The sequence below is a fragment of the Dermacentor andersoni genome, chromosome 2 (assembly GCF_023375885.2).
Source record: "Dermacentor andersoni chromosome 2, qqDerAnde1_hic_scaffold, whole genome shotgun sequence".
Taxonomy (NCBI): domain Eukaryota; kingdom Metazoa; phylum Arthropoda; class Arachnida; order Ixodida; family Ixodidae; genus Dermacentor; species Dermacentor andersoni.
In genome coordinates this window covers 219,858,561-219,872,180 of record NC_092815.1, presented here as the reverse complement: position 1 = coordinate 219,872,180, position 13,620 = coordinate 219,858,561, and the positions used below count along the sequence as shown (strand labels likewise).

The window sequence follows — 13,620 nt, the reverse complement described above, 5'->3', positions numbered from 1 at the left end:
TCGTCGCGAGCTCAAACGAGAGAAAGTATGCACAGTACGAACAGCTCGAGCAAACGGAGAGAGAGCGTCGTCGTCGCGAGCTAAACCGAGAGAGAGTACGCGCAGTCCGAGCACCGCAAGCAAAGACAGTAAGCGGACGCTCTTCGCGAGCTGGAACGAGAGTGTACGCGTGGTCCTAGCACCACGAGCAAAGAGAGCGAGAGCAGGATGGTCGGGAGCTGAAATAAGGGAGAGTACGCCCAATCTGAGCACCAGCAGCATACGGAGCGACGGCAGCCTCATCGCGAGCTGAAACGAGAGAGTACGCCAAGTCCCAGCACCTCGACCGAAGAGAGCGAGAGCAGGCTCGTAGCGAGCTAGCACGAGAGAGAGAGAGAGAGAGTATGCGACCTACGAGCACCTCGAGCAAATAGCGCGCGAGCAGGCTCATGGCGAGCAGAAAATAAAAGAGATTACGCGCGGTCTTAGCAGCTTAAGCAAGGAGAGCGGGAGCAGGCTGCTACCGAGGTAGAACGAGAGATTATACGCGCAGTCCGAGCGCCTAGAGCATGTAAAAGCGAGCAGGCTCGCCGCGAGCTGAAACAAGAGAGAGTGCGTGCAGTCCGAGCACCTCGAGCAAAGAGAGCGAGAGCAGGCTTATCGCGACCTACAAGGAGGGATAGAACGCACAGTCCCAGCACCTCGAGCAAAGACAACGAGAGCAGGCTCATTGTGAGCCAAGCAAGAGAGAGTACGCGCAGTACGAGCACCTCGAACAAAGAGAGCGCGAGCAGGCAAATCGCGAATTGAAACGAGAGAAATAACACGCAGTCCGAAAACGTTGAGAAAAGAGAGCGAGACCAGGATTGTCGTGAGATCAAACCAAAGAGTATGCGGAACCGAGCACCTCGAGTAAACAGAGCGAGAGCAGAACCTTCGCGAGCTAAAACGACAGAGTGTTCGGAGTCGGAGCACCTTGCCCAAAAAGTGCCAGAGGAGACTCACCGCGAGCTGAAAGTAGAAAGCGCGCGAAGTCCGAGAGCCTCGAGCAACAAGAGCGAGAGCAGGCTTGTCGCGAGCTGAAAACAGTGAGAGTTGGTGCAGTCCCAGCATCTCCAGCAAAGAGAGCGGAAGGAGGTCCATTGCCAACTGAAACTAGAGAGAGCACGCTCGGTCCGAGCACCTCGAATAAGCGGAGCTGGAGCAGGCTCGTCGCGCACTGGACATAGAGAGAGTACGCGCAATTTGAACACCTCGAGAAAAGTGAGTGAGAGGAGGCTTATCGCTAGCTGAAACGAGAGGGAGTATGCGCGGTCGGGGCACCTCGAGCAAACAGAGCAAGAGCGGGCTCGTCGCGAGCTAAAATGAGAGATAGCGCGCGCTTTCCTGCACAACGAGCAAAGAGAGCAGGAGCAGGCTGGCAGTGAGCTGAAACGAGAAAGAGTACGCGCAGTTCGAGCACCTCGAGAGAATAGAGCAAGAACAGGCTCGTCGAGAGCTGAAGCGAGAGCGTATGCTCGAAGTCCGAGGACCTCGAGCAAAGAGAGCGAGAGCAGGCTCTGTGCGAGCTAAAACGATAGAAAGTCCGCACAGTCTGAGCACCTCGGCTCAAAAGTGCCAGAATCACGACCTGAAAGGAGAAAGTTACGCGAAGTTAGAGCACCTCGAGGTAAAAGAACCAGACAATCTACTCGCGAGTTGAAACTACCGAAAGTACGCGCACTCGAACGTCGAGCGAAGTGTGCGAGAGCACGCTGACCAGCATCTGAAACAACAGGAAATAAGTGCAGTTCGAGCACCTCGAGCAAGGAGAGTGAAAGCAGGCTCGTCGCGAGCTGAAAGAAGAGATTTCGTGAAGTCCGAGCTGCTCGAGCAAAGAGAGTGAGAGCAAGCCCATCGCGAGGTGAAGCTAAAGAGAGTATGCTCGGTCCGAGACCCTCGAGGAAAGAGAGTGAGCAGGCTCGTTCCGAGGTGGAACGAAAGTCTACGCGCAGTCCGAGCACCGAGAGCAAATAGAGCAAAAAGACTTGTCACGAGATGAAATGAGAGAGAGTACGAGCAGTTCGACCTCCTAGAGCAAAGAGCGCGAGAGCAAGATCGTCGCGAGCTGAAATGAGAGAGAATACGGGCAGTCCAAGCACCTCGAGCAAAAAGAGCGAGAGCAGGCAAAGCGCGAATTGAAGCGAGAGAAAGCAAGCGCAGTCCTAAAACGTCGAACCAAGACAGCGAGAACAGGATCGTCGTGAGATGAAACCAGAGAGAGTACACTCAGTCCGAGCACATCGAGCAAAAAGAGCAAGAGCAGGCTCGTAGCGAGCTGAAACGAGAAAGAGTCCGCGCAGTTTGACCACCTCGAGCGAACAGAGCGAAAGCAGGCTCGTCGCGAGCTGAAACGAGAGGTAGCACGCGCTTTCCGAGCACGTTGAGCAAAGATAGCAAGAGCAGGCTCGTACCTCGCTGAAACGAGAAAGAGTCCGCACAGTTTGAGCACCTCGAGAAACCGAGCGAGAACAGGCTCGTGGCTAGCTGAAATGAGAGATCTAACGCGCTTGCCGAGCACATCGAGCAGAGAGAGCAAGAGCACGCTCGTAGCGAGATGAAACGAGAGAGGGTACGCAGAGGTTGAGCACCTCGAGCAAACAACGCGATAGCAGGCTCGTCGCGAGCTGAAACAAGAGATAGCACGCGCTTTCCGCGCACTCCTAGCAAAGACGGCAAGAGGAGGCTCGTCGCGAGGTTAAACGACAGAGAGTACGCGCATTCTGAGCACTTCGAACAAACAGAGCTATAGCAGGCTCGTCGCCAGCTGAAACGAGAGATATCACGCGGGTTCTGAGCGCATTGAGCAAAGAGAATAAGAGCAGGGTCGTCGCGAGCTGAAACGAGAAAGAATACGCACAGTTTGAGCACCTCAAGCAAACCGACCGAGAGCAGGCTCGTCGCGAGCTGAAACGAGAGATAGCACGCGCTTTCCGCGCACTCCTATCAAAGGCGGCAAGAGGAGGCTCGTCGCGAGGTTAAACGACAGAGAGTACGCGCATTCTGAGCACTTCGAACAAACAGAGCTATAGCAGGCTCGTCGCCAGCTGAAACGAGAGATACCACGCGGGTTCTGAGCGCATTGAGCAAAGAGAATAAGAGCAGGCTCGTCGCGCGCTGAAACGAGAAAGAATACGCCAAGTTCGACTCCTTCGAGAAGCAGAGCAAGAGCAGGCTCGTGGCGAGCTGAAACGAGAGGTAACACGCGCTTTCCGAGCACATCGAACAACGAAAGGAAGAGCAGGCTCGTCGGGAGGTGAAAGGACAGAGTGAACGTGCTGTTTAAGCACTTCGAGCAAACAGAGCCATAGCAGGCTCGTCGTCAGCTAAAACAAGATATAGCACGCACTTTCCGAGCACTTCGAGCGAAGAGAGGAAGAGTAGGCTCGTCAAGAGGTGAAACGAGAGATAGCACGTGCTTTCCGAGCGCATTGAGCAGAGATAGCAAGAGCAGGCTCGTCGCGAGCTGAAACGAGAAAGAGTACGCAGAGTTTGACCACCTTGAGCAAACCGAGCGAGGAAGGCTCGTCGCCAGCTGAAACGTGAGATAGCACGCGCTTTCCGAGTACATCGAGCAAAGAGAGTAAGAAAAGGCTCGTAGCGAGCTGAAACAAGAAAGAAAACACACAGTTCAACCCCTTCGAGAAACAGAGCGAGAGCAGGCACGTCGCGAGTTGAAACAAGAGATAGCACGTGGTTTCTGAGCACATCGAACAAAGAGCGCAACAGACTCGTCGGGAGGGGAAACGACAGAGAGTACGCGCTGTTTAAGCACTTCGAGCAAACAGATCCATAGCAGGCTCGTCGCCAGGTGAAACAAGATATAGCACGCACTTTCCGAGCACTTCGAGCGAAGAGAGCAAGAGCAACCTCGTAGCGAGCTGAAACGAGAAAGAGTGCGCGTAGTTTGATCACTTCGAGCAAAGAGAGCAAGAGCACGCTCGTCGCGAGCTGAAACGCGAGAAAAATTGCGCAGTCCTAAAACGTCGAACAAAGACAGCGTGACCAGGATCGTTGTGAGATGAAACCAGAGTACGCTCAATACGAACACCTCAATTAAAGAGAGCGAGAGTAGGCTCGTTGAGAGCTCAAACGAGCGCGCGCAGTCCGAGCACCTCGAGCAAAGAGAGCGAGAGCAGACTCATCGCATGCTGAAACGAGAGAAAATGCGCGTAGTCTGAGAATCTCGAGCAAGAAGAGCGAGAGCTGGCATATCACGACTTGAAACGAGAGAAAGTACGCGCAGTCCAAAAACGTCGTGCTAATGGAGCGAATGCACGCTCCTCGCCATCTGAAACAAAAGAGAGTACGCGCAGTCCGAGCACCTCGAGCAATGAAAGCGACAGCAGTATTGTCGCGAGCTGAACCAAGAGAGAATGCGGCAAGTCTGAGGACCGCGAGAAAGAAGAGCGAGAGCAGCATCTTCAAGAGCTAGAACGACGGAGTGTTCGCAGTCTGAGCACCTAGCCGAAAAAGCGGCAGAAGAGGCTCACCGCGAGGTGCAACATGAAAGCGCACGGAGTCCGAACACCTCGAGCAACAAGAGCGAGAGTAGGCTTGTCACGAGGAGAAACCAGAGACACTAGGCGCAGTCCCAGCACCTCGAGCAATGAGATAGAGAGCAGGCTCATTGAGAGCTGAAACTAGAGAGAGCAAACGTGGTCCGATCACCTTTACCAGATAGAGCGAAAGCAGGCTCGTCGCGAGCTGAAACGAGAGAGAGTACGCGCAGTCCGAGCACTAGGAGCTAAAAGAGTGAGAGAAGGCTCATCGCGAGCTAAAACGAGAACGAGAGAGAGGATGCGCCGTACGAGCACCTTGTTGAGCAAAGAGGGCGAGAGCAGGGTTGTCACAACCTGAAACAAGACATAGCACGCGCGATCCCAGAATCCCGAACAAACAGAGTGAGAGCAGACTCATCGAGAACTGAAACGTGCGCGAGGGAGAGAGTGCGCGCATTTCGAGCACCTCGAGCAAAGATAGTGGAGCAGGCTCGTCGCGAGCTGAAACGAGAGATAGCACGCGCTTTCCCAGCACTTCGAGGAAAGAGGGCAGGAGGAGTCTCGTCGCGAGGTGCAACGACAGAGAGTACGCGCAGTCTGAGCACTTCGAGCAAACGTAGCGAGAGCTGGCTCGTCGCAAGCTGAAACGGGAGATAGCACGCGCTTTCCCACCACATCGAACAAAGAGAGCAAGAGCAGGCTCGTGCCGATGTGAAATAACAGAGAGTACGCGCTGTTTAAGCACTTCGAGGAAACCGAGCGAGGGCAGGCTCGTCGCGAGCTGAAACGAGAGATAGCACGCGCTTTCCCACCACATCGAACAAAGAGAGCAAGAGCAGGCTCGTGCCGATGTGAAATGACAGAGAGTACGCGCTGTTTAAGCACTTCGAGGAAACCGAGCGAGAGCAGGCTCGTCGCGAGCTGAAACGAGAGATAGCACGCGCTTTCCGAGCACTTCTAGGAAAGAGGGGCAAGAGGAGGCTCGTCGCGAGGTGAAACGACAGAGAGTACGTGAAGTCTGAGCACTTCGTGCAAAAAGAGCGAGGGCAGGCTCGTCGCGCGCTGAAGCGAGAGGTAGCACGCGCTTTCCGAGTACTTCGAACAAAAAGACTAAGAGCACGCTCGTAGCGACCTGAGACGAGAAAGAGTACGCACAGTTCGAGCACTTCGAGAAACAATGCGAGAGCAGGTTTGTCGCGAGCTGAAACGAGAGATAGCACGCGCTTTCCGAGTACATCGAGCAACGAGAGTAAGAGCAGGCTCGTCACGAGCTGAAACGAGAAAGAGTACGCACAGTTCGAGCCCATCGAGCAAATGGAGCAAGAACTCCCTCGTCGCGAGGTGAAACGACAGAGAGACCAAGAGCAGGCTCGTCGCGAGCTTAAACGAGAAGGAGCACGCGTTTTCTGAGCACATCAATCTAAGAGAGCAAGAGGAGGCTCGTAGCGAGCTTAAACGAAAAAGAATACGCGCAGTTTGAGCACCTCGGGCAAGGAGAGCGAAAGCCGGCTCTTCTCCAGCTGTAAGGAGACATAGCACGCGCTTTCTGAGCACATCGATCAAAGAGGGCAAGTGCAGGCTCGTACCTAGCTGTAGCGAGAAATAGTACGAGCAGTTTGAGTCCCTCGAGCAAACAGAGGGAGAGCAGGCTCGTCGCAAGCTGAAATGAGAGGTTGAAAGCGCTTGCCGAGCACATCGAGCAAAGAGAGGAAGAGCACGCTCGTAGCGAGTTGAAACGAGAATGAGTACGCGCATGTTGAGCATCTCGAGCAAACAGAGCGAAAGCAGGCTAGTCGCGATATGAAACGAGAGATAGCACGCGCTTTCCGAGCATATTAACATTAGAGAGCAAGAGCAGACTCGTCGCGAGGAAGGGCTGTGATAGCGGCGACAGGCGTCGTTCACTGCTTGTTATCAGAAGCGTATAAGCAACCGCCAGCGTGTACAAGAAGCACGCGCTGTTCCAAATAAAGCATTCTCTGTTTCGGAGCCCGTTGGTCTTCTTGCTCGTCATGCTGCGTGCCTGCGCACGTCGCCGTTCGCGCAGTACACTACACATGGCGACGAGAGTGGGATCGATGCAAGTGGTTTCCCGGGACCACGGCGGATGCTGACAAGCGGGGCCATGCCCCGCTTGTTGTCAGGGCGGCGGAACCATGCGAGGGCGGTGGAACCTCGAGTAAATGGCAACATGTCAAAGGTGGGAAGAGTCGATTGCATCGACGAGAAGGCCGAAAGTTTTGACTCGTACGTGGAACGGTTCGGGTTGTATGTGGAGGCAAATGAAGTTCCTGACAGCAAGAAATTAGCGGTATTCTTGACGGTCGCATGAGCGAAATCATACGAAATACTAAAAAACCTGCTCGTACCCCATGCGCCATCCAGTAAAATGTACGATGAGGCTAAAGCGGTTCTGAAGAACCATTACAGCCCCCGAAAGCCATCGTAGCGGAAAGGTGTAGATTCAACCACCACGTACAGTTTGAACGAGAAATCATGACAGACTTCATACTCCAGCTGAAAAATTTAGCCAGAAGTTGCGCATTCGGTGACTTTCTTGACCAAGCCATGAGGGACAGGCTCGTGGCGGGGCTGCGATGCGCGGACACCCACCGGAAGCTGTTTGCGGCTGACGCCGGGGTTCTGACCTTTGAAGGGGCGTGCAATATTGCTCTGAACCGCGAAATGGCATCGAAGTATTCGCAACAAATCAAGCTTGACGAAGCAGCTCGTCAGACGGACCTGGCAGCTGAAAGATGGCAAATAGGCAAGTTCTCAGGCCAACAGCGCCCCGTTAGTGAGAACCGCAGGCGAGGAGTAAGGACAGAACCGATAGAATGTTTCCGATGTGGAAAAAACCACTCGGGAAGAACATGTCGATACCGCAGGTACAAGTGCCACAACTGTGACACGCAAGGTTATCTCAGAATGATGTGCAAGCGGGGAACCGAACCACGGAAAGAACTAAATTGGGTGGACGACTCCAGGGAAGAATCGGATAATTATTTGCAGATTTGTAGTATCACCAGCAACAAGTCCGCGTATTATGTTACAGTGGATGTAGAGGGCCACAACCTGACCATGCAAATAGACACGGGCGCCTCAGTGACGGTGATGCCAAAGGCAATCTATCAGCAGAACTGGGTGCACCTGCCCCTGGAGGCGGTGGCTGATCCGTTAAGAACGTACACGGGAGAACTTGTCCCCGTTCTTGGTTCGGTCGACGTGGAAGTAAAATACAACAAGCAGACTTGCTTCTTTCCCCTGATAATAGCCGATGATTCAGGAAAGCAGTGGTCGTGCCTACTAGAAAGAAACTGGCTGAGTCGGCTTAGGGTAAATTGGAACGAAGTCGCGGCCATACGGTCAGTAGACATTGTAAATGAGCTGAAACAGAAATTTGCGCCTTATTTTTTGAAGCAGTTAGAACTAATTTCCGGGTTCAAAGCGCAAATACTAATAAAACCGGACAGCAAACACGTGTTCTGCAGAGCACGTAAGGTAGCTTTCGCTCTTGTTGAACCAGTGGGAAATAAGCTGGATACTTGGGAGGAAGCCGGCGTCGTGAAGCGGGTAACACAGAGTGATTGGGCAACACCCTTGGTCGCTGTGCCAAAAGACGCAGGGGCAGACGTCCGGTTGTGTGGTGACTATAAGCTCACTGTCAACCCCGTGCTGAAAACAGAGCATTACCCGCTTCCGCTACCAGAAGACTTGTTCGCAGCTTGAGAGGGCTTGAGTGTTGTTTGCGTTTTGGATCTAGCCTTTGCATACAGCAAGTAGAGCTATGCGAAGACTCCAAGTCACTCTTCATGATAAACACGCATAAAGGGCTCTTCCAATACCAGGGCCTGCCCTTTGGCATTGCAAGCGCTCCGGCAGTATTCCAGTCGCCTATGGACAGAATTCTCAGTGGTATTCCTGACCTAGGATGCTACATTGATGATATAATCATTGGTGGTACCACCACGTCGGACTGTCGAGAGCGGCGAGAACAAGTACTCCAGCGGTTTCTGGGCCACAATGTAACTCTTCAAGACGAAAAATGCAAGTTTTTTCAAAGGGAATTTCGCTACCTGGGTCACCGGATATCTGCAGCCGGAATCGAGCCTTCGGGATCAAAAGTTAAAGCAATTACGGCTGCCACAGAACCCTCAAACGCAACGGAATTGCAATCATTCTTGGGCATGGCGACCTTTTATTCCAAGTTTCTATCGAACTTGGCGACCGTGGCAACACCGCTGTACGCTCTTTTAAAGAAAGGCCTGCGGTGGCACTGGTCCAAAGAATGCAGTGCTGCTTTCCACAAAACAAAGAAGCTGCTCACGTAGAGCCTAGTACTCTGCTACTACAACCGAAAGCAACCGCTTGTACTCATTTGCGATGCATCCCAGTACGGACTTGGTGCAGTGGCTTCGCATGTGCAACTAAACGGGGACGAAAGGCCCATTGCATTGCCTCTCGAACATTATCGGCAGTGGAACGGGCGCACTCGCAAATTGAAAGAGAAGCGTTGGCCATAATATATGGGTTGAAGAAGTTTCGATATCTGTACGGCCGTAGTTTTACGCTTTTCACGGACCACCAGCCGTTACTCGGCATTCTAGGTGCCTGCAAGCCGATACCAACTTTGGCCGCTGCGCGCATGCAACGATGGGCGCTCATCTTGGCGGGATATTGTTACGAGCTTAGGTATCGGAAATGGTCCCAAATGGAAGTGCCCGATGCGTTATCGCGATTGCCACTTCCAAGTCAAGCAAAGGATGAAGAGGCCGACGGTTTGGCAGTTTTTGAAGCGACACCACCGTCGGCCAGAGATGTCGCCAAGTCTACCAGACAGGACAAAGTGCTGTGCAAGGTTGCTGAACTTACGCTTAGTGGATGACCACTGCAAGTAGAAGCCGAGCTACGGCCATACCACACCAGACGAATGGAACTATTCCTCGAGCAAGGAAGCGTCACATGGGGTAGCAGGGTCGTTGTTGCGCCCAAACTGCAAGAATATGTGTTGGCATTACTGCGTGCTAAGCACCCTGGAACAGTTCGAATGAAGACGTTAGCTCGCGGCCTAGTGTGGTGGCCTGGGCTTGACGCAGCCATCGAAACCATGCTGAAAAGTTGCAAAATCTGCAAAGCAACGTAGAGTAGCGCTCCCCGCGCCCCTTTGGAACCCTGGCCATTTCCCGCTCGCTGCTGGCAAAGAATACGCGTTGATATTTTTGAGTGCGAAGGCGCTTCATTCTTGCTGTGTGCCGACTCTTATTCGAAGTGAGTTGATTTCTTTCACATGAACCGACAACGGCCTTGAACACCATTGAACGGTTTCGCACCCTGTTTGCTGCATATGGGTTGCCGGAACAGCTAGTGTCAAATAATGGCCCCCAATTTACGGTGCGAGAGTGCAATGATTTTCTCGAGTCATAGGGAGTGCGTCACACGCACAGCCCGCCTTATCACCCGCAGTCTAATGGAGCAGCTGAGAGGTGTGTGCAAACAGTAAAGAAAGCCTTGCGTAAGCAACTACTCCATTATAGCACTTCCGGCAGTCACAGGATGCTACAAGAACGCCTACACCATTTTTTCCTTGCCTGTCTGACAACTCCATGCGCAGTAACAGGGCCGCTCACCAGCCAAACTGTTTCTAAAAAGGACGCAGCGTACAAAGTTGTCGCTGCTACAACCATTATTTCAAGAAGACATGCTAAAGGGGCAACAAAAGTCTAAGGCTCAGCACGACCAAGGTCGCTCTCCATGGCGCTTCTTCACGGAAGGGTACCGCGTCTACGTTAATACTGTCAGAGGGGAGAAAACAGCGTGGACTGAAGGCCGAATAGTGAAGGTCATTAGCCCTCTGGCGTACTTGGTGGAATGGAGGGGCAAAGTGCATTTCGTTCACGTTGATCATCTGTGTCTGGCCAGTTATTCCCAGCACGAAGAGACGTCTACACCATGCCAGTCGTCCCAGCCAGCCATTTCAGAGCACCTGCCGTAGGCGGGCCCCCAGACAGTCCCGGCGGGTATGCCCGGGAACACGACGGGTGTGCCCGAGCGGGACCAGCCCATGGAGGGAGATCGTCAGCCAATGGGTCAACGAGAGCATCTTAAGTAAACCCTGAGGATGAGGCAATCGTTCAACCCACGACCCCCACACTAGCACGGCCCCTATGCCAGGCACCCGTCCAGTCCACGTCCACCGAGCCCCCTGACGTACACCGTAGAAGTTCACGACAGCGCCACCAACCTGTTCGTTACGAGTCGGAGGACTTTCACAACGGAACTACCCACTGTGACATCACCCGGAAGCTACCCACAGTGCTCAGCAAGAATAGAGAAGGAAGCGCTTGACATTCATCCTAGCATTTGGCAGCGGTGACAGCCAGTAGACGCAGGACTAATCAGAGTGGTTCTACTACAGGTTGGTGCTGTTTTTCTGTCTGTTACATACGAGTTTTATTTTATTTTATTTGTCACCGCTGCGAATTTGCTGTGGCATTTTGCTTCTTGAATTTCTTTTTGCACATTTTGCACTTTCTACACTTGGTGATGTCACAGAAGGAACGGGATGCATGCTCTGACCTGCGCGAACTACGTTCCGAGATGAAACAAATGAAAGAGGGACTTGAATTCACGGTAAAGCAATTTGAAACAATGAAGCAACAGTTAATGGAAGGGCGCACCGAGAGAGAAAGCTTAAGGAAGGAAAATGACAGGCTGAAGGCTAAATGCAGTGAAAATGACTCAATCATTGTAGAGCTGCAGAAGCGAGTTGTTCAGGGTGAGCAGTACTCTTGCAGGTCGAACGTGGAAATAAAAGGGCTCGTTGAGAAGAAAAATGAAAACATCACTGATATTGTAGGCCAGATTGGTGATGTAATTGGTGAACCCATTTCTGCTGGCGATGTAGAAGTGTGCCACCGAGTACCGGCTCGTGAGCAGGGCAAAACGAATGTTATTGTTCAGTTCAAAAGGAAGCAGAAACGGGACCATGTCGTCGAGAAAGGCCGCAAGAGCCGCATTCGGAATCGTGACGGAGAAATCTCCAGGGAAGCCCAAATCTTCATGAATGAGCATTTCTGTCCGACACTGAAGCGGCTGCTTGCACAGGCAATTGCAAAAAAAAACGGGAGAATCAGTGGACGTTTGTGTGGACTAAGAATGGGAACATTTTCGCGCGCAAGACACAGTCCAGGCAAGTGGTGCGCATTGAAACAGATTCTGACCTCGTCAAGATTGCCTAGGGTGCTTATGCTTATAACCTGTGTTACGTTTTCTTGTACACGCGATGCTGAATCAAGAGTTTTGTCTGCCATTTGAACTTAAACTTCCGGCGCAGTCGCAGGGCATTTTCACTGCCATTCACCTCAATGTACGGTCCGCCGCCACTAAGCTCGATGAGTTAAGCACATTCTTTAATGAATTTGTGGGATGTCGTGTCTGCCGAAGGACGAATCCCAACATAAAAACGTAACGCTTCTTTATAAAACTAACGATGGCGGCGGACAGTCATACCAACGCTACGTTCGTTCAAGTAGCGGAAGGTAAAAGGCGGCCTTTCTCAGCCAGGCAGCCTGTTTTTATTGCCACCGTCGGTGACGCATACCTCCGGTGACGTGGCGGTGGCGCAATGTTTTATCGACCATGCAGTCCAGCGTGCAGCTGTCTTATGCTGGGCCAGATGATAAGAAGACGGAGGGTGCGCAGAAATTTGCGCGGAGTGTATCGCCACACCTCCCCCCCCCCCCCGCGGAGTGGAGAGCCCTCAGGGCTTGAAAAAATCTGGGCAGCGTACGCGACGTCCGCTGCGTGTAGTGACAGAAGCAGGCTGCGAGGTCGGCGGACGTGGATGGACGTCTCTGGGTGTACTGGTATTCCCTGGCTCGCCGGAATCGATGTAGGGCGGCTTCAGCCGGTCGATAGAGACGCGGACGGCGTTCCCTTTAATGCGCAGGGCGAAGGTTTTGTCGTTGCTACGGAGAACTGGGTAGGGCCCGCTGTAAGGTGGCTGTAAAGGCCGGCGGACGGTGTCGTCGCGGTGAAAAGTGTGCGAGCACGTTGCCAGATCCTTGAAGACGAAGGGGGCGGTCTTACATTGGTGAGCTGCAGGTGACGAGCGGAGGGCAGCGATGGTGCGTCGGAGCCGGGCGATGAAATCTGTGGGATCTGACGTCGCGGTGGTGGATGGCGGTGCAGCGAGAAATTCGCCTGGGAGACTGAGGGGTTCCCCGTATACGAGCTCTGCGGGTGTAGCCTGAATGTCGGGCTTGAAGGTGGCGCGAAGACCTAGGGTGACGGCTGGGATGGCTTCAGGCCAGGTTGAGTCCGGGTGGCACATGATGGCTGCTTTGAACTGTCGGTGGAAACGTTCGATCATCCCATTGGCGCATGGGTGGTAGCTGGTGGTCCGCGAGCGTTGGAACCCGATGGTCAGCCCGAGCAGCCGGAAAAGGTGCGATTCGAACTGTCGTCCTTAGTCGGTGGTGACGCGGCGAGGGGGCCCGAACCGGGCAATCCAGCCGGCGAAGAAGGCCGAGGCAACGTCTTCCGCAGCGATTCCCTCGAGGGGCCATGCCTCAGGCCATCGAGTGTACCTATCGCTTGCGGTGAGGCAGGTGCGATAGCGTCCAGCTGGAGGCAAGGGCCCTATGATATCAAGGTGGACGTGCTGAAACCGACCAGAAGTCTGGGGGAATGCGCCGAGTGGTGAAGTGACACGCCTGGTGACTTTAGCGCGCTGGCATTGAATGCAGGAGCGCGCCCAGGTGCGGCAATCCCGCTGCATGGAGGGCCAGACATAGCGGTCAGCCACGAGGCCTGCAGAGGCGCGTATGCCGGGATGGCTGAGATTATGGAGCTGGTTAAAGAGGCCATGGCGATGGGAAAGGCGCACGTAAGGCCTGCTTCGTGCTGTTGATATGTCACAGTAGATAGTCTTTGTCGATTCAGGTATGGGGACTTGCTGCAGCGGTAGCGAGGACCCGCCATTAAGAAGCTCCTGCAGTTCAGCGTCCGTAGTCTGAGCCTCGGCGAGGACATCAGTTGTTATCTGCGAAGGGCTAATAGCTGCCACACGTGAAAGCGCGTCGGCGACTACGTTGTCCTT

The 13,620-nt window shown here is 53.5% G+C and overlaps 1 protein-coding gene across 1 annotated transcript; it reads right to left on the bottom strand.

Annotated features, from left to right (window-relative positions):
• Positions 1-12,279: 12,279 nt before the first annotated feature.
• LOC140215874 (uncharacterized) lies at positions 12,280-12,852 on the bottom strand. The gene has a single exon (XM_072286222.1). The coding sequence runs from the start codon at positions 12,850-12,852 to the stop codon at positions 12,280-12,282; it is 573 nt and encodes a 190-aa protein (XP_072142323.1).
• Positions 12,853-13,620: the final 768 nt, after the last annotated feature.